Source organism: Girardinichthys multiradiatus, chromosome 18, assembly GCF_021462225.1.
Source record: "Girardinichthys multiradiatus isolate DD_20200921_A chromosome 18, DD_fGirMul_XY1, whole genome shotgun sequence".
Lineage (NCBI taxonomy): Eukaryota > Metazoa > Chordata > Actinopteri > Cyprinodontiformes > Goodeidae > Girardinichthys > Girardinichthys multiradiatus.
Genome location: NC_061810.1, coordinates 29,647,945 through 29,673,322, shown reverse-complemented (window position 1 = coordinate 29,673,322; position 25,378 = coordinate 29,647,945). Strand labels below are relative to the sequence as shown.

The window sequence follows — 25,378 nt, the reverse complement described above, 5'->3', positions numbered from 1 at the left end:
TAGGGCCAGTGCCTGGGTCTGGTTCGTTACGTTGGGCTTGGTTTACCAGGTCCTCCACCTCCCAAACTACGGTTTCAAAAGTCCAGTGGGATGGTACAATGAGTTCTGCCTCTTTCTCTGTGGTGTCTGGTGAATAAAGCCGGGAAAGAGCGTCTGGTTTGAGGTTCTTGGAGCCAGGCCTGTAAGAGATGCTGAGATCAAAACGAGAGAAAAACAGTGACCAACGTGATTGGCGTGAGTTAAGTCTTTTGGCTGATTGCAAGTAAGCCAGATTCTTATGATTGGTCCATACTAAGATGGGGTGTTTTGCACCCTCTAGCCAATGTCTCCATTCTTCGAGAGCTAACTTGATTGCAAGTAGCTCTCTATCTCCCACATTGTAATTCTGCTCAGCGTTTGTTAGGCAACGAGAAAAGAAGGCACATGGGTGGAGTTTTCCATCAGAGGAAGATTGCTGAGAAAGTACGGCTGCAACCCCTGTATCTGAGGCGTCAACCTCCAAAATAAACAGTCTGGAGGAGTCAGGGTGAACCAATATGGGAGCCTGATAAAACCTCTCTTTTAAAGTCCAAAAAGCCTTATCTGCCTCTGGTGTCCAGGTAAATACTACTTTAGTGGAAGTCAATGTGGTGAGAGGGGCAACTATTAAAATGAAGTTCTTAATGAACCTTCTATAAAAGTTCGCAAATCCAAGAAACCATTGTAACTGTTTTCGGGAGTCCGGGACAGGCCACTCCAGAACAGCCTTGATCTTCTCGACGTCCAAGCGAACCTGTCCACCCTCCAGGATGTAGCCTAAAAATGTGACTGATGTCTTATGAAACTCACACTTTTCAGCTTTCACAAACAGTCTATTTTCCAAAAGTCTCTGGAGGACTAAACAGACGTGACGAGTGTGTTTTTTAATGTCCTTAGAATAAATTAGGATGTCATCAAGGTAGACAAAAACAAAAAGATTCAAAAAGTCTCTAACGACATCATTAATTAGTGACTGAAACACTGCTGATGCGTTACACAGTCTGAAAGGCATAAGCAAGTATTCAAAATTGCCCAACGGGGTCTTGAAGGCGGTCTTCCATTCGTCCCCCTGGCAGATCCTAACTAAGTGGTAGGCATTACGGAGATCTAACTTAGAAAAGATGGTTGAGCCATGAACTGGTTTAAGGCCGAGGAAAGGAGTGGGAGAGGGTACTTATTTTTTTACAGTAATTTGATTTAATCCCCTATAGTCGATACAAGGGCGGAGTGAGCCATCCTTCTTTCCTACAAAGAAAAAACCTGCTCCGAGTGGAGAAGAGGAGGGGTGAATTAACCCAGTTACCAGTGACTCATTAATATAATCCTCCATAACCTTTCTCTCAGGTCCTGAGATATTATAAAGCCTTCTGGAAGGCAGGGGGGCTCCGGGAAGCAAATCTATGGCACAGTCATAAGGTCTATGCGGAGGCAATGATAAAGCCATAGATTTGCTAAACACTAACCTCAGATCATGGTACTCAGGAGGGACGTTTGAAAGATCGGAAATCTCATTTACTGCAGGAGCTGAATCAGAGGGGAGTGAGGCGACTGCTGACTGTAGGCAAGAGGAATAACAGTTAGTGGACCAGGATTCAATTCGGTTTTCTGCCCAGTTAATGTGAGGATTGTGTTTTTTGAGCCAAGGAAAACCTAAAACAACGTAATTTAAGGCAATGGGAAACACACAAAAAAAGAAATCTCCTCCCTATGATTTCCAGAAAGGATTAATATCAAAGGCTTGGTACGATGAGTGATTTGTGGTAAATTTTGTCCGTCTAATGAGGACACTAACTGAGGTGCAGGAAGTGGCTCAGTCTCAATCTGTGCTTCATTAACTAACCTCTGATCAATAAGGTTCTGATCACTACCAGAGTCCATAAGGGCAGAAAGGTTCTGAAAAGGGCGGTGTGAAATTATTGTGGCGGGTAAACAAAGTCTAGGGGTAAGTGGACGGTCAGTCAGTCTCCCCTTATTTACTGACAGACCTGGCCTTTCGGTCCCGTGGGACGAATAGAGCAGTCAGCCTGGAGATGCTCAGATGAGCCACAGTAGAAACACTGATTAGTCTGGCGGCGTCTCAATCTTTCCTCTGGGGAAAGCTGAGTTCGCCCAATCTGCATGGGTTCTATTTCTGTATTATGTGAAACTGAGGTGGGGCGAAACGTTTCAGTGATTTGGCTAGGAGGACGGATCCTCACGGTGCTCTGTTCAAATTGGGATCTTTTTCTCTCTCTCATTTGGTTATAGAGTCTGACGGCTAAATTGATTAGCCCATTCAAAGTCTTGGGCTCGTCGGTTAATGCTAACTCATCCTTTAACGGATCGTTTAAAGACTGGAAGAAGGCTGCTCTGAGTGCGCAGTCATTCCACCCAGAGGCTGCTGCAAGGGTGCGAATATCAATGGAGAAATGGAGAACTCTGCCACTGACTGGTTTCTCTGTTTAATAGACCATAATCTTCGTGCAGTGGCAGTTAAATCAATCTCACAGGAAAAGACCTGTCTAAACTCCTCCTCAAAGTCAGAGAATGTACAACCAAAATCTAAACAGTTAGAAAAACACGCCTCCACCCATCTCAGGGCTTTACCGGTGAGTAACCCCAGAACATTGGAAATTTTCACTGGGTCAAATGGAAAAGACTGTGGGGAGCGATTAAATACAAGAGTACATTGGAGGAGGAAACCCTTACAATCACCTTTCTCCCCGGAGAATTTTTCAGGATTTGGGGAAGTGACGTCATGTGAATGCAGAAGTTGCTGAGAGACCGGAGAGGCCGCAGCACCCTCTAAGGCCGGGGCGGTGAAGTTGCTCAGGGTGTGCTGAAACAAGGAGGTTAGTTGTTCGATCTGCTGGTTAGTTTGTTTTTGCTGTTCAAAAAGAGAACGGAGAGAAGAGTCATGAGTTGGGATTTGATGATGTTGTTCTGATAGAGTTCTCCTGAATGCGTCTGCTGGGTCAGGTTGCCCAGAGTGTTCTGTCATAATGTTTTGAATAGATTTGACCCACATGCAAAAAGCAATTCAGGAGACAGAGTTTAACGGTAAGGGGTTTATTTACAGTATGTTAAAATGTGCAGGAAAGTGGAACCGGGATACCAACTGTAAAATAAACAGAACGGTAAGCAAGGGGAAACTCTGGACCTATATCCTTAAATGATAATTCTGTCTTACTGATTTGAAGGAGAGATCCGCCAGAGAGGGGTGGAGAGACCAGGAAGTTGTTTACCCGTGGGACTGGACACTGTGAATACTGGTGGGCCAGGATGATAGATGGTCCAAGAGTTTCTGTAGTTGGTGCAATGGAAGAAGGAGGGTGGACAGGGTTCGCAGAAGGAGATCCACGGAACGAAGGAATCAGGAGACTGCCAGCTGGTTTGATCCAATGAGGTAACAGGAGGCTTGAGTCTTGGTTCATGGAGCTGGATAGTTTCTTTCCAGAAGACGGTAATCCAGGCAGGGTTTGATGCTGAAGGCAAAGTCAGGTTCAGGTAACCTGCAAGGCAACAAATCCAAAATTACAAAGAGCAAAGCAAGGTCAAGGCAAAGGCAAAGGTAATTTGGCTTGAGCTGTACCACAAAGGGCAACACTCTGGCAGTGAGTTGCTGGCAGCCTCCTCCTTAAATACTCCTCAGCAGATCATCAAGAAGATAGAGAACACCGGTCACCTCTACTCTGGTTCCAAGGCCATCTAGAGGCTAAGAACAGTAACAGCACCAAACAGACAGACATGGCACAGATCCTGACAATTATATATTATATAAAAATTTGTAGGATGAATAAATGTAATGTACAGAGTTCCAAGTTAATGTTTATTCCAAAAACTTTATCATCTAGAGGGAAATCTGCCTGGGGAGAACATATAGTCTGTTAAGTTTAGAGTTGATTGCACAAGTTAACCAGCCAGAAATCACAAAGATACAGAAGCTTCAGTGCTACAGGTGATGTTGTAATTTCATCAATACTTATAGTAATCATCATCCGTTCAGATGGTTCTATTGTTCTCCATTACCGATTACAAAATCAATTCTTGTATTACTTTTCATTGGTATAATTAGCATTCTACATTATTGCAGCTGATAGTGCTTGATTGTCATTTAGCAGTGCTCTATCTTCACATTAGGTACAGATAAGCTAGATGAAGCAGATGGATATTTTCTCCTGTGCTAACTGTGTGACTTTTATCTGCAGGCATTACAGTGGATAAGTACGGGGTAATCTTCTTTGTGGACGGAACCATGATTCGCAGGATTGATCAGAATGGTGTAATTTCTACTTTGCTGGGCTACAATGACTTAACCTCAGCTCGACCTCTCAGCTGTGATGCTGTTATGGACATCTCTCAGGTATGGCCTCTTTCTTGTATGCTTTCTCATGCTCTTATCCACTTTCCAGTGGGTTTTGACCCAATCCCAATATCTAAATTAATATACATGCTGATACAGAAAGTTTCTGAACCAGAACACTTTTGCTTAAACATTTAGTTTTGTTTTTGTTCAAGGTGTTGGATGAGCTAATATGAATAGGACAGACAGGCACAGTCGGTTGTATTGCTGCAGTTTTAGCACATATCTTTCAGCTATATTTTTGCTTTGAAGGCTGATATTATATAATACCCCGCCGAATTATCATATTTTGCCTATAATGAAAATGTTTCACCTGCATAACTACTGAATCTGAACTGAAGACTATTAAGGAAGGTCGGAATGGACAATATTCAAATGGTAGTCTGAAAAAAAAGCTGTTTCTGATGACAACTCTAAGGCTTTATTAGGTTGTGAAATGGAGCGCTAAAGAAGCTCAGAAACTTGGTCTTTTTCAGACACTAAACACCAAGATTGTTACCAAAGCCTTTACTGTCACAATAGACTGAACTGTAATCACTTTTATCTTTCAGATTAGGATCTTGCAATGGTCTAACGCTGGAATTACACTGAACGCGGTGCCAATGCGCTGCAGATGCTGTGCAGTCGTGCTGCAGAAAGCCACTCACACTGCGCTGCCACCAGCCCGGCCCAGCTACGGCTCCGGCTGTTTCCTCGTTTTTCAGTTTTTTGTTTATACTAGTCAAGTTTGCGTATGTTGGCGGGTTGACATTCACTGGAACTCTCTCCTGTCTGGCTTCCTGTTTGGCTGGTAAAATTCATGAGCTTGATGCAGAAGCCGCTGTGGCATACAGCCAAACTTCCGTCTTGCGGAAAAAGTTCGTTGAGCTCCACAGCCTCGGTAAATGCAACCGCTCTGCAACATGGCTGATGGAGTGTACACATTGATTTGAAAGATTTGGGTTTCTTGCGGCGCCCGCACCGCAGCTGCACCGGAACTGCACCACGTTCAGTGTGAGCCTGGCGTCCAAATGCAATGCTGAGTATAAAGCTGTTATTAAATTGTTTTTGCCTTCAGTCTAGTTATGATTTTTATTTTTATTTTTTTATTTATTTATTTCAGACAATGATTTCAGACAATGACAAACAACAGTAAATAAATAAATCAATTTCAGAAATGCTTATAACAAACAAACAAATATCCAAATACCATACAAAGAAGTGTTTGGTAAACATTCAATTAAATTAAATTTCCAGTTCCAAATACATTAAATTAACTTAAACACAAATAGAAACCAGTAAAATAAACATTTTCCAACAAGCAAACTTGTCAGTATATTTAACCTGAGATCTGACATTGATTATTAATTAATATAAATTGTCTGAAAAGGGGTATGAAGAAGTAAAACTTATTTTTCATACCCCTTCTCCCCCTAATTGCACTTAAATTAACTTTGAGTAACCTTCCTAATTAACATCTATGTTTTTGATCCAGAATTCACAAACCAAAAACTAATAAATAAATATATATACACAATTATTTATATATATACATATATATACATATACACATATATATATCTACATATATATACATACATACACATACACATACACATACATACTTACATACACACATACATGCATATACATACATGCATACATACACACACACATATATACACATACACACATACATATACATATACACATATACATACATATACATATGTACACATACACACAAACATGTACCTCCACATATGTACATGTAACTGCACACATGCATACCTACACACACAGAAACACACCACACATTAGGCCTAAATCCACATTCACATTCTTGTATATCGGCACTTAGAGACCCCCCCCCCAAATCATCAGAGCCACAATCCAACACCACAGCCATACAGTATGTTCCACTTACCTATAACGGGTCATATTAAAACGTAAATATGTTTACTCTTTCTGAATGTAATACACAATTAATAATTTGAATGGACCAAAAAGATACAAATGCTGTAATTTCTTTTAGTATAGTCAGTTATTTAGATAAAGATTAAAAAGAGATGCATTAGTAGTCTAGACATGCAGGTAGCACCTCCAGCATGAGGAACTGCTGCTGGAGGACAGGGTCTGCCTGTGAGTGCTTTGATATGAGGGATGGACCCATACCAGCACCTACTGGTCATTGAGAAGAGTGAGAGCAATATCTGCTTTCATGTCAGTCTCCAATAACACCATTAAAAGTTGCTAGATTGGTCGCTTTTAAAAAAAGAGGGGCTACAACAGTTTAAAAACATGCCTAATATAGTGACAGTTAAGTTTGCAGCAGTTACTAGCAGCAATCTTATGAAACAAGTCCCACCTGAACTGTGTACAAAACTTTAAAGTAAGCTGCTAAATCTGACAATTACATTATTTTAATATGAAACATTTATTCATCTAAATTTTATGAATATACCATGCATAAAAGAAGTGTTGAATATTTTGGCTGGAAACTCAAACTTCCTGAGAAAAATCAGCCAAAGTATGAACTGGATCATATTTTGGCTGATTTTACTCAGCCAAATTATGTTGTGGATTAACCTATCTGTAACAAGACAGGACCATGATGTCATCAGGTCTGACACCAATACTGGATCAGATTGACCTCAACTCTTCCCTGGTCTACTGGAGCCTTTTTCCTCCTGTGAGATATTTGTTCAGTTTGCTAGCTGTTCTGAGACACTTTTGATCAAAATTACAGAACTTTGCAAAAATGTTACTATTGGGGCAAGACGGTGGCGCTGGGGTAGGGCGGGCGACAGTGTGGAGTCCTTTGTCTTTGACGCAGCCCATTGGTTCGAGTCCCAGCCTGTTGACCTTTGCTGCATTTCTTCCCCCTTTCTGTCCACTCCATTTCCCGTCAGCTCAATTTAAAAAAAAAAAGTAAAATATAGGCCGCTAGCGCTGCAAAAAATCATAAAAACATTTATTTGTAAAAGATTGTGACAGAAAGAGAAAGTTAAAAATATATATTTTAAAGGACCTCAATGATATTACTGACAGTGTTATTGTGCTCGATTAAATCATGAGATTTTAGTTCTGATAAAGCAGCCAATTACAACTTTAGGTCTGTTTTTTTAAGAAGAAAAAAAATCTAAATCGGTAGCTATTTCTTCAAATAAGACACCAAATAAGGGTAATCGAGCCAATTTAAATTCATTAACAATTTGTTATTTTAATTTACTACACCTACATTTTTAAAATAAGGTCTGCAATATCTGGCTGATCCAGATTTTAGGATACAGGAAAGTAGCAACAAACACAGATGTCCCTGACACATTATAATGTTTGAGTCATTTTTAAGGGGTAGCCAACAAATGAAACCAAAGGAAACCAAAATGAGCAGATAATGTAACTCAAACTAGAATAGACTTATACAGTGCATTACAGTAGCAGACATACCCAAAGCACAGGTGGCACTGTGATCCCAGTTCTACTCAACTACATATACCTCTACAAACATACATTTAGTTGGTTTAGCATTTTGTTGAGTACTACCAGCAAACAGGAGCTGTGGGGTGTCAGACAAAAGTGGAAAGAGCCTTTTTCTGTTTATAGAATTTAATGCTCTCAGTACAGGAAGCAAAGCCTCCAGCTGCCCATTTTCAGATCCCCATCCTGGGGGGGTAATTCCATCCCTCCCATCACTCATTCCTTACCTGTCTTTGCTTCCTTACCTTTTCCACACACAAACACCTATAGATGCTCACCATCCTACCATTGCTGCAACGAGGACACATGTAGGCTGGGTGCAGCTTTACAATGATGACAAATCACACAAGCACTGCCAGAGACACTCAGACAGTAAAAAGCATCCATTAAAAATTCATCCAGAGCACACAGGCTCCTACTTCAAACACTCCCTGAACCCTCACTCAGAAATGGTTTCTCTGGAGAAGGCTTGTGGCAGTGGTCATTACTTTTGTTGTGTACCACACGTGATTTAGCCAAGAAATACTGTCAAATATCTTCCCTCTCTGATGAGTTTATTGTTATCTTGCTGTGCCATCTCTCCTGTGAAGAAACTGCAGCAAACACATTCCTAATTTATCTCTCTAATCTTTTTTTTCTTTTAACTTTTTTAGTTTATTGCAAAACAACAAGGCTTTGAGCTTTTAATTAAAGCAAATATCCTTGGAATCACAAATATAATCATGAGTTAAAAAGAGCAAGGCAGTTAAATATTTTTGGTATTATTGATAAAAACAGGAGCTGCACGGTGGCGCAGTTGGTAGCACTGTTGCCTTGCAGCAAGTAGTTCCTGGGTTTGATTCCCGGCCGGGGGTCTTTCTGCATGGAGTTTGCATGTTCTCCCCGTGCATGTGTGGGTTCTCACCGGGTACTCCAGCTTCCTCCCACAGTCCAAAGACATGTCTGTTAGTTTAATTGGTCACTCTAAATTAGGTGTATGAATGAGTGTGTGCATGGTTGTTTGTCTGTTGCCCTGCGACGGACTGGCGACCTGTCCAGGGTGTACCCTGCCTCTTGCCCATAGAATGCTGGAGATAGGCACCAGCTTCCCTGCGACCCACTATGGAATAAGTGGTAGAAAATGACTGACTGATAAAAACCAGCAACAATATCTGAAATGTACCTACAGTTGTTGACAGGCTGACTAACTCCTCACCACCTACCCCTTCTGAACTTGTATTCAACAAGCCCTGCAACACTTTGCAGAGAATAAGACAAGCAGTATGTAATTCCAGCTCTGATAACCTGGTGATGTCTCCTGTACCTCCCAAATCATTGCAGCATCTAAATGAGTTTAACAAAGGTAATTATATAACTTTAATAGAAAATTTCATAACCTAGAAGCTGCCTTCATTTGTTGTCCACGAGGTTTTTAAAAAACTATTTTTAGCTGTGTTGGCCTGAAATATTGCAGATAGTAAATACTTACCTTCAATCAAAGCATTTTCCACAGGCCCTGAACAATGCAGTGATCAAACCCCTTTCAAAGAAACCTAATTTAGACATCAATAATAGATATTTTAGGCCAATGTCCAATGTACCCTTTCTGGCAAAGATAATTGAAAAAACTATTTTTGAACAAATTTACCCCTTTAATATAGAAAATAATCTCTTCAGCGATTTCCAGGCAGGCATTAGATCACACTACAGCACCAAGACCACACTGGTAAAGGTTGTGAACGACATACATCTTAACAGGCATGGTTCTAAAACATCTGTCTTAGTATTAGTTGATCATTACTCACTTGCTGCATTTTACACAGTTGACTATAACATGCTGATTGATAGTCTTGAAAAATGGGTGGGATTGTCTGGTACCGTCCTAACTTGGTTCAGATCTTATTTGGTCGACAAGAGTTACTTTGTGTTATTTGTAAATTATGAAACAAAAATTAATTGTGGGGTTCTTAAAGGGTCCATTCTCGGGCCACTTTTACATCTATATGATTCCACTGGCTCAGATTACAGAATACTACAGCATCTCCTACCATATCTATGCTGACGACAAACTACTTTATATCTCTGTGTCATCTCATGACACTTTTACACTGCATTCACTGAGTCAGTGAGTCCATAATACCGATGAGTATTTGAATCAAAATAACCTCCAGTTTAACGCATATAGGACCAAACATGCAAAAATTAAGATCAGCACTCAATTAGACTGTATGGGGCTAAAGACCACAGAGCATGCGAGGCACCTGGGTGTAGTTTTGGACTCAGATCTACACTTTGACAACTACATAATGTCTGCTAAAAAATAAGCTTAGTGTCTTCTAAAAAATAAATTGCCGTAATAAAGGGTTTCCTGTCAAAACAGGACACAGAAAAACTGGTGCACACCTTTATTTTATACTTAGATTACTGAAACAGTGTCTTTACTGTAAATTCAATCAGGCAGCTGTAGCTCATCTATGATGCTGCGGCTAAAGTCCTAACCAACGCCAGAAAAATGAATCATATCACACCAGTTAATAAATCACTGTACTGCCTCCCTATTTATCAACAAATGCATTTAAAAAAATATTCTTCTGGTCTACATAGTCTTGGGCCAAAATACATTTCTGAGTTGCAATAGGCCTATCTGGCAGGTAATGTCGACAGCTGCCCTACTGTATAAAGTGCCGGGTATGATCAGGTTGCAGCATTTGGGACAGCAGCTACATGAAATATCCCCTCATCAGTCAGAGTGGTGTGAAAACCCCCTTACAGGCAGGTCCCCTGAGCACCTCTACACTCAGGCTCATGAAATATTTAACCAGCAGTGTTGACAAGAAATAGGTTTTAAGGAATTGAAAGTCTCCCCCCTTCATTGCCCAAGTAAATGCGGTATTTTCTCCCTGAAAGCTGACATGTATCCTCTGTCAGTCACCTGTTTGTTGTATGTGATCTGTCCTTTTATATAACCCTGGAGGTTTATAGGATATGAGCTGTGTGTGAGGTTTGAATTTGTTTTTCTTTCTGCTCGGACTTGATGTCCTGTCTGTTTCAAATAAATTATTCTGCCAGCCTTCCATTCCCAGCAGTAAAACTGAAATATGTGCAAATAGTAAATATGTAAAGGGCTGATGTGCAAGTCTAGGAAAGGCTGGGGAATTAATTGCTTCTCTACATGTACATGTGAATTCACTGTATGGCCAAATAGAATCTTTGGTAGCACTTTCCATTGACTCTTTGTATTTTGGTCCATGATTTAATCAGCAGCCTTCCCCTGAGCTCCAAGGCTCCCAGTGAAAAACGACACTCTATATTATGTTTCTTAGAGATCCCAGTGGGACAATAAGAGAAAAGGACGCCGATTAAATGGGATTATCCAATCATTTCAATTTCAGTAATAATATTGGGCATAGCAAAATCATTCAAATCCCTTGAACTTCTCATATTTTGTCACGACTACAAACTTTCATGAATTGGGGTTTTATAGGGCACAATGAAACAACACATAATTGTAATTTGGAAAAAAAAAATACATGGTTTTATTTATTTATTTTTTGGCAAATAGGAATTTGAAAAGTTTGCCATGTATTTATATTACCCCTCCTTAAACTTTGAATGAGTAACATATGAGTATGCTTTGATTTAAACCATTTTATTGTAGCTCTGGTTGTTTGTTTGAGGTTGTTGTCAAAATTAGAAGGCGCAGTCTTGAATGCTACATCCACCGTAAAACAATTTTTTTATCCTTGCTGAAGAAAAGCATCCTCACAGCATAATGCTGCCACCACTGTGTTTCACAGTGTGGATGGTGTTTTCAGGGTGATCTGCAGTGTTAGGTGAACTGTTGTCAAAGCAGACTGTGGATAAACCAAACTGAGATCAATCAAACATCAGCTTACATCGGTTGTTGTAGTAGTGCTTTATTTTTGCCTTAGCAAAACCACAGATTTGCACAAAGGTCTGTATCTGGCAAAGTTGCGATTATCGGTTTTCTTGTGGGGCCCATCAATTTGAATGGACAGCTGTATCTTGGTAGGTTTGTGGCTGTGTTATATTATTTTATTTTAGAATGCTTAATTGATTTGAAGGACATATTGTTGTCCTAGATTTATCAGAGTAAAGGGGCTGAATAAAAATGCACACCAAACTTTTCAGGTTTCTGTTGAAAAAATGCATTTTCCTTCCACGTAATAATTATGCACTACCTTGCTTTGTTTTATCACTTAAAATCCAAAAAATGACAGTTAAAGTTGACAGAATGTTAAAATGTTCAAGGTGTTTGAATACTTTTGCAAAGCAGTGATGCTAAGGAGAAAGCAAAAGATTCAGCAGTCTAACATTCATGGTACTGTTATTAAATCAAAGCATTTTTGTTACTTGAAGCTGAATTTTTTTATGTATTGTTTTCCCTCTAGGTACGCCTTGAGTGGCCTACAGACCTGGCAGTGAGCCCCATGGACAACTCCCTGTATGTTCTGGACAACAATGTTGTTCTACAGGTCTCAGAGAACCATCAAGTCCGTATTGTAGCAGGTCGCCCCATGCACTGCCAAGTGCCTGGCATCGATCACTTTCTTATGAGTAAAGTGGCCATCCATGCAACTCTGGAGTCAGCAAACGCCCTGGCTGTGTCACACAATGGTGTTTTGTACATAGCTGAGTCTGATGAAAAGAAAATCAACAGAGTACGACAGGTGTCCACCAATGGAGAGATCTCCCTGGTTGCAGGGGCACCAAGTGGCTGTGACTGCAAGAATGATGTTAACTGTGATTGCTACTCTGGAGATGGTGGCTATGCCAAGGATGCTAAGCTAAATGCACCCTCTTCCCTTGCAGTGTGTCCAGATGGAGAGCTTTATATTGCAGATCTTGGAAACATTCGTATCCGCTATGTGCGCAAAAACAAACCCTATCTAAATCCCCTCAGTATGTATGAGGTATCCTCTCCAATTAATGATGAACTCTATTTGTTTGATTCCAATGGCAGCCACATTTTCACACAAAGTCTGACAACAGGAGACCATCTTTACAATCTGACCTACACAGGAACAGGAGACATAAGTGGCATCACTGATAAGAACAAAAACACAGTGACCATACGACGAGACACTACAGGAATGCCTCTGTGGCTAATGGTCCCTGATGGACAGACCTTTTGGTTCACCATCGGTACTAACAACGCCCTTAAAACTGTTGCTGCACAGGGTCAAGAACTAGCCGTAATGACCTACCATGGAAGCTCAGGTCTTCTTGCTTCTAAGACAAATGAAAATGGATGGACAACTTTCTTTGAGTAAGTAATATTAAGAAACATTTCCTAAATAACTTTGTAATTCTTATACTTCAATGTATGCAGTGCATGAAAGAGTTTTTAACAGGTCAATGTATTTGCATAAAAACTTGCGGAAAGTTTGTTTTGAAAATGTTTTAACCAGTTTCTTCCAAATGGAATTGGGGCCCAATTGTAGGTCATAAGGCACAATGTACCTTCCAGATACGGAATGCCCATTGACAGCTTCTATATGGCTACTTAGGGTTGGCCCGTCCTAGTCTTTACATAGCCCAAAACATATGTTGAAAATCTGACTTTTTAACTCATATTTCATCTTAATTTAGCTAAAACTAAGACATTGACTCTTTGAGCCCATTTAAACAAACTCAATAACCTTTCAACCACATTTAGACATGAATACAGTAGGTAAACCTTTTCTTGAAATCTTTACTTTTCCACCACAATTTCACATTTATTGGACTGAAGGCAATGAGGTCTCTTTTATCTATTTAACACAATTTTGTTTAGGTGGAAAGAAGAAAAAAATGATCTCTAGACAGCAAAATAAGTTATAAAAAATAATATGTGTTTGCTCTCTATTTTAGAAAGGTTTTAAATAGCTAAAAGGGGCATAACAGCTGTTTGAGCTGATTAACTGACTTATTGACAAGGTTTGTGGTTTGGAACCAGTGGTAGGTGAAGTTACAAGTCTCTTCCAATGTTATTCTTTGGGTCAGAACACAACAGGTTAAGGAATTTTTATTCAGGGATGTTCATAAATAGTTTTTCAAGTCTTAAGCCTCTTTATTCAAATGATCTGCATTTACCACCTTTCTTTCACCCCTGATTAGATGATATAATGATTGTTCATGTGATTTGAGTCTAAGTTACTGTAAATCTGAAGTCTGATTTTGTGACCAAAATGTGACTGTAAATTACAGACTTAAGACCCCATCTCTGCTGTTGATCTTAACAAAAAAGTTGTATTTGTTGTGCTGTGTTATGGTAAAATATAGCGGTGGGTGAATGTTTTTGTAGAAGAGTGAATTATGTGTTTTTTGGCATAAGAACTGCGTCCATGAAAATGCAAGACTGGTGGAAGTATGAGTGTAATCCTATTTACTGTTATCATACCAAATAGGATTACTGGGTGATATGTTACTCATCTGCACCATCCTTGCAGTGACAGACTGCAGACCCCTCATTGTTTGGCCCCGGACAGATAGAGATGCATCTGCTGGGAAGAAATTTTTAACTCGTAAAGATGTGAATGCTTATTAATACAGACATAATAGAATAGCCAGAGGTAGCAATCAGCTGAGGTGAACCACACATTGAGTGGGAACAATTAAAAACACGCCCACAATCTTCGACACATGAGCGTAGGATTTCATGCTCTTGTGACTTGTGTTAAGCAGCCTGTCCCTTATCCTAATGTGCTGTACCAAAGGGGAGAGCTGTGCTAACAGGATGCCATTCTGAAACATGTGATTAAGCAGATTTGCTATTCAGACATCTGTCACACCTCGCTAGTTGAATATAACTCTGACAAGTAATCAGACGCTCCGTTTAATATGTGCACACATTTATCACCTGTGTTTGATTCGGCTGTCATCTGAGATGCTTCCAGTGGAAGTGGAATGCAATAATGCACCCAAATATTTGCATTTCTAGAGGTAGACAGAATTGCCTCTGGCCACAAAACACACACTGGGTGTGTAAATATATTTTTTTGACATTCTGCAAAATAGCTGCGGTTATTATTAGATCGGAGTGCTAATGTTGCTTATGTATAAAGAAACAGCAAGATCATAGAGCAGCAGTTGCACAGGGGACTTTTTAAAGATGGAATAAGAACTGTGGGTTTTCAGGGCAAGAATTTCTTGGTAGTCTTAGTAAATACAAGAGATAAATGCAGCACTTTAAAACATTTCGGTTTGGTTTTATTTTTTTTATAAAAGGAACATTTGTTCTCTTTTCTAATGTATTGACAGCTTCAGAGAACATCAAATTAATCTTGAGTGCGGTCCTCCACTGTGGAGGTGTGTTTTTCTCATGTTTTATGTTGGGAAATGTTAGGCCTCATTTGTGAAGGACCCAATGACCACTAATTTTAAAGCATCAAGTCTCAGATTTCAGATTGGGCTGCCATGAAAATTGGTACCACATTGGTAACCGACATAATCAGTGCCTCAGTTTGTGTATTTAACTCCAAATGTGCGTAACTTATTATTTTACGTCATAATCATTTAAAACGATATTACTTTCTGTCTCATCGTGAAAATCAGCACCAAGTACACCTGGGTTATTTCTCATCTGTTCCCTGAAAGTTGTGCATAATACCCAGTTGGAAACAAAGGAGAGATTTACTTACACAATTTCCTGCTTCTCCTCTTTCACGTCAAGCAATAACTTTGTTTTTACCTGCAGGCAAATCAGTTCATCCATGTTTCATTTAGACCAAATAAAGAGTATTTGTTTTTCCTTGAATAATTAGCATTGAAGGTCAGAACATCACCGGTGGGTCTGAAGCAGAATTTGCTGCCATCAAAACCATCAATTATCTCCATCCAACAAAGTGCGCTGCTAAACATTTACTGCTATTAATAATTATGTGCTTATATCCCGTGCACTATAGATCAAAAAATAATCTCATTAAGTGCCGATATAAGACTTAGAATTGAATAGGGAACAAAAGACGTGTGCTGAATTCTCTTTTTTATTGTAATCACTGGCAACCTCATTTGCACTGACATTTACTGTATATGCAGACACAAGCCTGACCCCTTGATAATTTTATTCCTATAATAAGTGCAATGCTTAAGGGTTCTTGTAAATCTATTAAGTCATCCTAAATTGCAAAAGGAACTTAATCCGTTTCTTCCCCATTTAATTAAAAGTTGATGATACTTCTGTTTACAATGCCTTGCAAAATTAGTCACAACACTTGACTTTTTTTGTGCTTCATTATATTATAGGAGGCTGAAATTCATAACCACTTACTTAATTTTTGCCACTGATTTTCATTTAGGTCTCTGCTTTGGATGAATATGTTTTCATCTAAACCATTCATTTGTAGCTCTGGCTGTGTGCTTAGGTCATTTTCCTGCCAGTAGGTAAACTTTGCCTCCAGCGCACAGTGTTGTGCAGCCAGTAACCAATTGTCTCTCTCAGGATTACCATGTATTTAGCTACATGCATCTTCCCATCAGTGATGTCCAGCTTTCCAATTTGTACAGAAGTAACCAATCCCCACAGCATTATGCTGCAATCACTGCAATCACCTTGTTTTTGGGATGACACCTCATCAGATTTTTGTTCCCCTGTTTAAACATTGGCTTTGTGTTAGTTTATTGCATTACAACATAATAAATCATAAAAATATATTAGATCTTGTGATGTGACATATAAAAATATCCAAGGGTATGAATATCTTTGCAACTCAACGTAGTAGCAAAAATGCACGTGCCAATCATTGCCAATAGCAATAAGCATTTGGTTTTTTATATACTCTCAAATTCAAGGCAGAAACAAAATATGAGGATCCTGCATAAAATTGACATTTACTGTGCTGCAGGTGATGCTGACATGAAGTGTTCAGCCTATTGTTGGGCAATAGCGTGAAAGGTCATAGAGCTAGTATGTCACACAGAGGTGACACGATCTGTATAGACTCATGGCCAACCATGGGGAAACCAGTCCTCTCCTTCTTTTGAGCACCCTGCCCCCGTGTGCCCCTCTTGTTCAGGGAAAGCAAACTAATGGGTAGCTGAGCCGAAGCATGCAGGAGCCATTAGCAGCTCAGCTAGCTAGCTCACGGCTTCTAATTGAGACAGAAAGAGTCTGGGTCAGTGATCAAGCCACCACATGCAAATGAGAATTCTGTCTGTTGGACTTTTTTGAGAACGGCAAACTACAACACTCTGTTCAATAATTTAAGCCGTTACACGGTACAGTTTAGATAATGAGTAATGTATGCTTTGAAAGCAAATGTTTGATCACAAGATAAACGCAGAGAGAATATCTCCTAGATAAATAGGAGCAGCATCAAAATAATATATGCTTAGATGCTAATTAAGATGCTATTTTATATTTCCTGAAGGGAAAGACTTTGGCTTAAATGTGTCTATGAATCCCAGTGCCTGGTACAGCTTAGATCAGATAACATTTATCTCTCGGAGATGATCCTTCTCCCACTCTTCTTTTCCATATTGGATATTTGAGACGGCAGCACTGAGGAAATATCCGTAAACCAGCACCCGCCATCTCATTTATTAGAGGCTTTATTATAGCAGGCAGAAACATAGAGGAGGGCTTTCTAATATGTATTCAGTGCACAGATAAAAGTCTTCATTCTAAGTAATGTACTGCTCACTCACTCCTCGAACAGGCAATCTGAAAGATTTCAAATTGTTCGATGCTGATGTGCTCTCGGAGTGGAATGAAACAATCTGGCCACTCATGTTCTTGTATGTGATGAACTGATTTGTAGGCTGGAGAGAGACAGCATCCCTCAGTGGATTTGCACTTCAGTGCACCTTTTTCATAGGCTGCATAATGAGATTAGGTGATGTTGCTAATCTTTTAACCTCATAAGACATTTTTCCAAATGCAGGAAGGTGTGTGCTTTCTCATCTTTGCTGCAAAACCCTTTTCTTTGGAAAAAGTTGATAATTTCCTCCTTTAGCATGTCAACCACAACTGATAAGCCAATCAAAAGCAGACATCTGGACTAACGTAGGAGTTCTGCCATATTATCCAGCCAATGAGGAAAGGAGAGTCTGAATGATGTCACAGATCTGAGATTTTAGAGAAATATTTTCTTTTTTAACTGAAACAATATCTGCTAAGAGTATTTTGAACATTAAAGTTATTTCAACAGATATAATCATTTCACAGGATAAATTTAGATTCACACTCAGAATTCTGATATAATGAGCATCCTTAAGGAACCCGTTGATGATTAACAATGAATTGTCAGAGACTCTTTAGAGTTGCAAGGGTTTGTTCATGCTATGCACTATTACCAGTTTCTGTCAGAGTAACTTACTTACACATTAAGACATAATTGTATTCATTTTCTATCCTTTTAATGTAGAATAGGTCCAAAGGTTCAAACCTGTGTAATCTCATAACCACTTCTTGGAGCATTTTACTTTTAAAGCTTGTTGATTGTGCTGCAACAATTAAAGGTGACAGTTTGGAATGTATTATCATGTACTTTCTTCACTGGTGGATTTGCTGCCTTTTTATGTGTTCACTCATTTTATAGTTTGTGACACCAAGAAGGAAAGTAAGTGCTCCAGGAAAACACACTGTCTATTCCACCCTGCCTGTAGTGTCCAATCAAACACTTTCTTAACAGAGAAGAAGTCATAATTGCTGCAAATCATCATGTTCAGATGTATTCCTTGTTGGATCTCAGTGAGATAAAATTCTTCTTTTAACTTTCTTTTGTTCCCAACAGCAAATTTTTTCAATTCTTGTTTTTTATTGTAGGTACGATGGTTACGGGCGACTAACCAACATCACTTACCCCACCGGCAGAGTAAGCAGCTACCGCACAGAAGCCGACAGTTCGGTCCGCATCCAGACAGAGGGCTCCAACAGAGAGGATGTAACAGTCACCACCAACCTGTCAGCCTCTGGCAACTTCTACACACTTTTGCAAGGTGGGTGTCTCAATGATGGGATTTATTTTCTGAGATCCAAATTCCTTGACACAGAGCACATATGTGCATATTATTGCTTCACTGCCTGAGTGTGCACCAAAGCTTTTTATTCTCTTGGTTTGACATCACATCTTACTGCTTGAGGTACATCAATAGTCTGAGAGTGTGTAGCATTTCTAAGCAGTTTGAGTAATATTCTGTTCTGTTCAAACTACATATATATATATATATATATATATATATATATATATATATGCTATGTATATAACACACTATACAGTTACTTGAAAAAGTATTCACACTCATTGAACATTTCTACATTTTGTCACATTACAGCCACAAAATGTATTTTATTGGGATTTTAGGTCATAGACCAGCATATAGAGTAGCATATAATTGGGAATTGGTGAAAAAATTGTTTTTAAATATTTTTACAAAACAAAATCTCAAACGTTTAGTGTCCATTTGTATTCAACCACCGAACTGAATACAAATACTTTATACAAGCACTCTTTGCTACAAATACAGCTGCAAATCCTTTAGTGGGGTTCCTCTTTGAAAAATATGTCAAGCTCAAATTTTACAGTGAACATCACTGTCTTAGTTGTGCAGCAGATTGTTAGTTGAATTTAGGTTTTCACGATAGCAACATGTGTGCATGAAGCAACTTAGCATTCTGTGAAGCCGTTCTCATTGTATGTGAAAGCTATTAGTTAACTTGTCACAATTAATGCTGCTGTAAAGCCTCTCAATCAGTGGTTGGGAATTGCTTATTAAAAGTTTTTTTTACAACATATGTTTAGGTTCCTTAAAGTTACTGCTTTTTTAGTTTTACTATTGTTAAATTTTCTCTCTATGCTTTATTTATATGCTAATCATTTTAGGATTACTTTAGGAGTAGCATTTCTCTTAGCCTCATACATACCCATACTCGTACTCGTACTCGTTCTTGTCGTCTTCCGCTTTATTTGGGACCGGGTCACGGGGGCAGCAGACTCAGCAGAGACCCAGACACCTCTTCCAGCTCCTCCGGGGGGAACCCGAGGCATTCCCTGGCCAGCTGAGAGACTTAGTCCCTCCAGCGTGTCCTGGGCCGTCCCCCGGGCCTCCTCCCGGTGGAACATGCCTGGTCACCCCCCCTGAGGAAGTCGTCCGGGAGGCATTCGGTATAGATGCCCGAGCCACCTCAACTGGCTCCTCTTGATGTGGAGGAGCAGCGGCTCTACTCCAAGCCCATCCCAGATGGCCGAGCTCCTCACCCTGTCTCTAAGGGAGTGCTCATTTCAGCCGTTTGTATCCGGGATCTCGTTCTTTCGGTCATGACCCAAAGTTCATGGCTATAGGTGAGGGTAGGAACGTAGACCGACAGGTAAATCGAGAGCTTCACATTTCGGCTCAGCTCTTTCTTCACCACTATGGACCGGCACAGCGTCCGGCACTGCGGCAGCCGCACCGATCCGTCTGTCGATCTCCCACTCCATTCTTCCCTCACGCGTGAACAAGACGCCCACATACTTGAACTCATCCACTTGAGACAGGAACTCCCCTCCAACCTGAACAGGACAAGCCACCCTATTCCGGTCAAGAACCATGGCCTCGGAATTGGAGGAGCTGATCTTTATCCCACTTCACACTCGGCTGTGAACCGCCCCAGTGCATGCTGTAGGTCTTGGCTAGAGCAGGCCAGCAAGACCACGTTATCTGCAAAAAGAAGAGACGAAATCCACTGGTCCCCAAACCAGACCCCCTCCGGCCCTTGGCTGTGCCTAGAAATCCTGTCCATAAAAGTTATGAACAGGACAGGTTACAAAGGGCAGCCCTGCCGGAGTCCAACATGCACCAGGAACAGGTCTGACTTAGTGCCGGCAATGCAGACCCAACTCCTGCTCCGCTTGAACAGAGACCGGATGGGCCCTAATAAAGGGCCCCCGACTCCATACTCCTGGAGCAACCCCCACAGGGCACCAAGAGGGACACAGTCGAATGCCTTCTCCAGGTCCACAAAACACATGTGGACTGGTTGGGCTAACTCCCATGAACCCTCGAGTACCTTGCAGAGGGTGTAGAGCTGGTCCAGCGTTCCACGGCCGTGACGAAAACCACACTGCTCCTCCTGAAGCCGGGGTTTGACTATCGGCCAGACTCTCCTCTCCAATACCCTGGCATAGGCCTTACCAGGGAGGCTGAGGAGTGTGACCAGAGGGTGGAACACACCCTCTGGTTACCCTTCTTATGAAGGGCGATCACCACCTCTGTCTGCCAGTCCAGAGGCACTCTACCCGACCGCCACGCAATTTTGAAGAGGCCTGCCAACCATGACAGCCCCACAACATCCAGAGAATTGAGGTACTCAGGGCAGATCTCATCCACCCCCGAAGCCCTGCCCTGGGGCTTTTTAACCACCTCGGTGACTTCAGCCTGGGTAGTGCAAAAGTCTAACCCCAAGTCCCCAGCCTCTGCTTCCACCAGGGATGCGACCTTATCATCCACTGGGGTGAACCCCAACACAAGACGGCTGAGCTGGGGGGCAACAAGCCAACCCACCCCAGCCTGTCGCCTCTCCCCGTGGGCCACTCCAGAGTAGAAAAGAGTCCAGCCCCTCTCAAGGAGATGGGGTCCAGAGCCAACGCTGTGCATGGAGGCGAGCCAGACTATTTCTAGTCGATATCTCTCGTTCTCCCGCACAAGCTCAGGCTTCTTCCCACCCAGAGAGGTGACATTCCACGTCCCTAGAGCCAGCCTAAGCATCCAGAGATCGGGCCACCGAGGTCTCTACCTTCGTACACTGCCCAATTCTTGGCGGTTCAAGGAGGGGCATTTCTCTTAGCCTCAGATGGTAAAATGTTATTTTTTAATAGTGCAATTAGAATAAAGGAATACATTTTATTCTAACACATTATTATACAAAAATCTAAACCATTCCTTTGTGGGTCTGACTGTATATTTAGGGCTGCTGGAAAGTGAACCTCTGCCCCAGTTTCAAGTCTTTTGCAGCCCCTTACAGGTTTTCCTCCAGGATGGTGCTATTTAGCTTCATCAATCTCTTGCTAGCTTCCCTGTCCCTGCTAATAAAGAGCATTGCGACAGGATGATGCTGCCACCAAGATTGCTCTGTCCCCTAAATGGCTTCTGGTAAACTTAAATTAGTACTTCTTTGGCTTTCCTTAAACAATGGCTTTCTCTTTTCCACTATAGCGTGAAGGCTATATTTGTGGAGAGCATGACAAAAACCATTCTCTCACCTAAGCTGTGGATCTCTAAACTGTCTGTCATGTTCCTTGGTCTTCACGATGATGTTTGTTCTTTAATGTTCTCTAACACACCTCTGAGACCTTCACAGAACAGCTGAATTTATACTGAGATTAAATCACACACATTTGGACTCTGCTAATTATGTGACTTTTTATATAATGGGTTGCACTTCATACTTTGTAAGGTACAGTTTTATACTAAAAACGTTAAAAGAGGAAGATGAAGACAGGAGATGTCTTCATCTTCCTCAAATATTAGGCATCTCATTGAGTGTCTTTGGTCAGCAACACTAGATTTTTTTAATGGTAGTTGAGCAGATATGATGATATTTTGTGTAAAGTAAAATTCTAAAAGCTTTAACTTTGGTGAAGTTGGGACTGTTGAGACTCTGTCCCAGGGATTGCCTCAGTTTTGCTCATTACTTATCAGGTTACTTGCTTGTACTAAATTGCTTAATTGTAATAAATAACATATCCATGCTTCAGTTACAGCAGTTTTGACAGTACATATGCACTGAATTTAGAAACACTACATGGGTCTTAGAACTGTGGTGTGTTCTACTGCTTTAACTCAGGAAGGCCTAAAGCTCCAAGTAAGAAGCCTCAAGGCAAAGTAGTTTGAAGAATAGAGTAGGGAAAAAGGCAGTCTTCATGAACTGACCCTTTTTGAGATCTTGCTGCGAAGGGAGTACCTTGTGGTTTTAACTGTTTTTACTAAAATAATCCAAAGGATTTCCTTCCGAAAACAATATAGCAGTGAAGTGGAATGACAGAACCACCATGACTTTGTTTTTTATACACGGTTTTAACCTTTACAGGTGCAATTCGTCCACACTTTTGGTAGAGAATAAATAAAATTGCCCTCGCTTTACAACGCCTGGTGTATGACTGCTTTTAAATTATTGCCCTTTTTCAAAGCCGTATTTCTTCTGTGTTCTATTTTTAAGAAAATGTGTTAGTGAGCATCCATTTCCCAGAAAATAAAAAATAAAAATTGATTTTATGTCATGAAAATAAATCAGAACACACAGTGTAGGTGGTCCATACAAGATCCTCCAGGAAATTTGCCGAAAAATAGGACTGAGTGGAGATTTTGTAAAGCACTACAGCAATATAACATCCTGTTTGCCCTGACCAGGTACTGATTGCTCATTAATCGCTGTGATTTTTTAGCTGAGAGGTTAGTAGCATCTACTTTCGAACCTGTTTTATCATGATTAAGATCTGAACTTCTCCTTTCTGTGGAACCAAAGTTAGCTAAACAAATAAACAATATAAATCAAAATGGGGTAGACTCTTCTTGGAATAATATAATGTAAACAATCCATTTTCAATTTACTTTAAAACTGTAGAAATAAACAAAATTATAGAAATAGTAAATGTGAAAAAATAAACATCTACTGACTGGAATGGAATTAGTATGTCTGTTGTTAAGGAAGTTATTGATGATGTAACAAATGCATTGACCTACATCTGTGATTTATTGCTTACAACTGGAACATTTCCCAAAATAATGAAGATTGCAAAGGTTATCCCACCACATAAACTTGGGGATAAACAGTAATTTACAAACTACTTGGCTTATATCCATGTCAGTTCACTAAAATACTTGAAAAACTCTTTAATCAAGGGCTTGAAACCTTTCTTGGAAAGCATAACATTCAGACAGACAGTATTGTTTTCAGAAATACCAGATGTACATCAATGGTTATTATGCAGTTAATGGAAGAAATCATTTAGAACATTAACAAATAACAATTTCAGGTGTTATTGACTTGACACTGTCAACCTTGAAATATTGCCTAAGAAATTAGAGAGATATGGAATAAGGGGAGAGATGTTGAACTGGCTGAGAAACTATACTGAAAAGTGACAACAATTTGTGCCAAGAGGTGATCAAAAGTCATCATCATTGAACATAACCTGTGGGATACCGCAGGAGTCAGTGTTAGGCCCCAAACTGTTATGATATATGAAAAGTATGAAACTTGTTTGTTGACATAAATTCTTTTTGCAGATGACACCTATACCTATAAGAATGTTACCTATAAAGTAAAATTTGAGATGTTACCTTAGACCATAAAAATCAGCTGGAAATAACAAATCATCATGGTGAAAAGAATGGCTGATATATACGGAAGCACTGGCCCTATAATAACATTCCTTAAACACCTGCAAGACTATCAGGATGCTCTATGCCCACCGATGAAGATTCACTTATCATTGAATGCTTGAAACTGAAAGTGAAACTGAAAGCATTACCTACTTTCTGATTAATTCGGTTCATAACTATCTGACCAATTGGGGACACTCATAAAGTTTAAAATTTCATTCTCTTTCAATGGTGAGTGGATTCCTAAAAATAAAAATTAAAGGAAACATCATGGCAAAAGAAACATACCCTGTCTTAAAACAGCAGAGCAATTTGAATTCCACTTACTAACAAACAGGGGAGCATACTTCAGCGTGGTGACAAGACTTGATGTTCCACAAAATCTTCTTAATTTTTCAATACGCCCACTTACATTAAAAGATTAGAAACATTTTGGTAGCTGCTTTACCTAATCTCATGCGACACCATCCAAACACTGTTTGTGCTGATGGAAATTCAGCCACCTTGGGAAGCCAAATTTCTGAAACTGAAAGTGAAACTGATGGCATGACAACCTATCTGATTAATTTAGCTAATAATTATCTGACCACTTCAAGTCACTCAAGCAGTATTAGAATTGTATTTTTCAGATGGTTAATTGGTCCTTAAATATATGAAGAATAGAACTTGATGTCACAACAGTAACATACCCTGTTCCATCAGAGTTGAATACTATGAGTTCCATACATTTGATGCCAATACACATGCACTATTCAGTATGAATATCCCTCCATCATTTTATTTTATACCACAAGAAAATAAAAGTATATAAAAAAAGCTTGCTGCATTTATTTTTTGCGGGGGTTATGGGTGCCAAGAATTGTTGGGATGACCATCTATAGTGTCATCCTCTGTCTAAAGCAAGGAAGCAGATCAAAACCATTTGTATATCAGCACCAGGAAAATGCCAGTGTGAAGTTATTTTGGTTAAGTGCAAGAAAATATTATTGTTATTAATATACTGTATCCTAGTCCTTCATGCGTATTTAGAGTAGGCCAAAACAAAGTCTTCCTTCGTGAACCTCTATAAGATGCTCAGAGGAAACATCACTCACTGGTCTTGAAGTGGAACATTGGCTGCTGTCACCCTGGGACAGAAACAGGCAGGTTCAGATTTATCCCCTGTGAATCTGTGGGAATGTGCATACCCTGCCTTCTCTGTGGCCACAGGCAAGCTAGCTGCTTTGATAGTTTTCATCTCTCAGTATCCTCCAGGCCGCTGCAACAGCTGTAAAA

General features: G+C 40.2%; 1 protein-coding gene across 1 annotated transcript in view; it reads left to right on the top strand.

The window, feature by feature from the left end:
- The window catches only part of tenm4 (teneurin transmembrane protein 4), a 288,429-nt gene that overhangs the window by 232,820 nt on the left and 30,231 nt on the right, over positions 1-25,378 (top strand). The window contains exons 26-28 of the mRNA XM_047391839.1: positions 4,206-4,360; positions 12,211-13,088; positions 18,567-18,739. Coding sequence (XP_047247795.1) covers positions 4,206-4,360; positions 12,211-13,088; positions 18,567-18,739 — 1,206 coding nt within the window. The remainder of the gene's footprint in view (positions 1-4,205; positions 4,361-12,210; positions 13,089-18,566; positions 18,740-25,378) is intronic.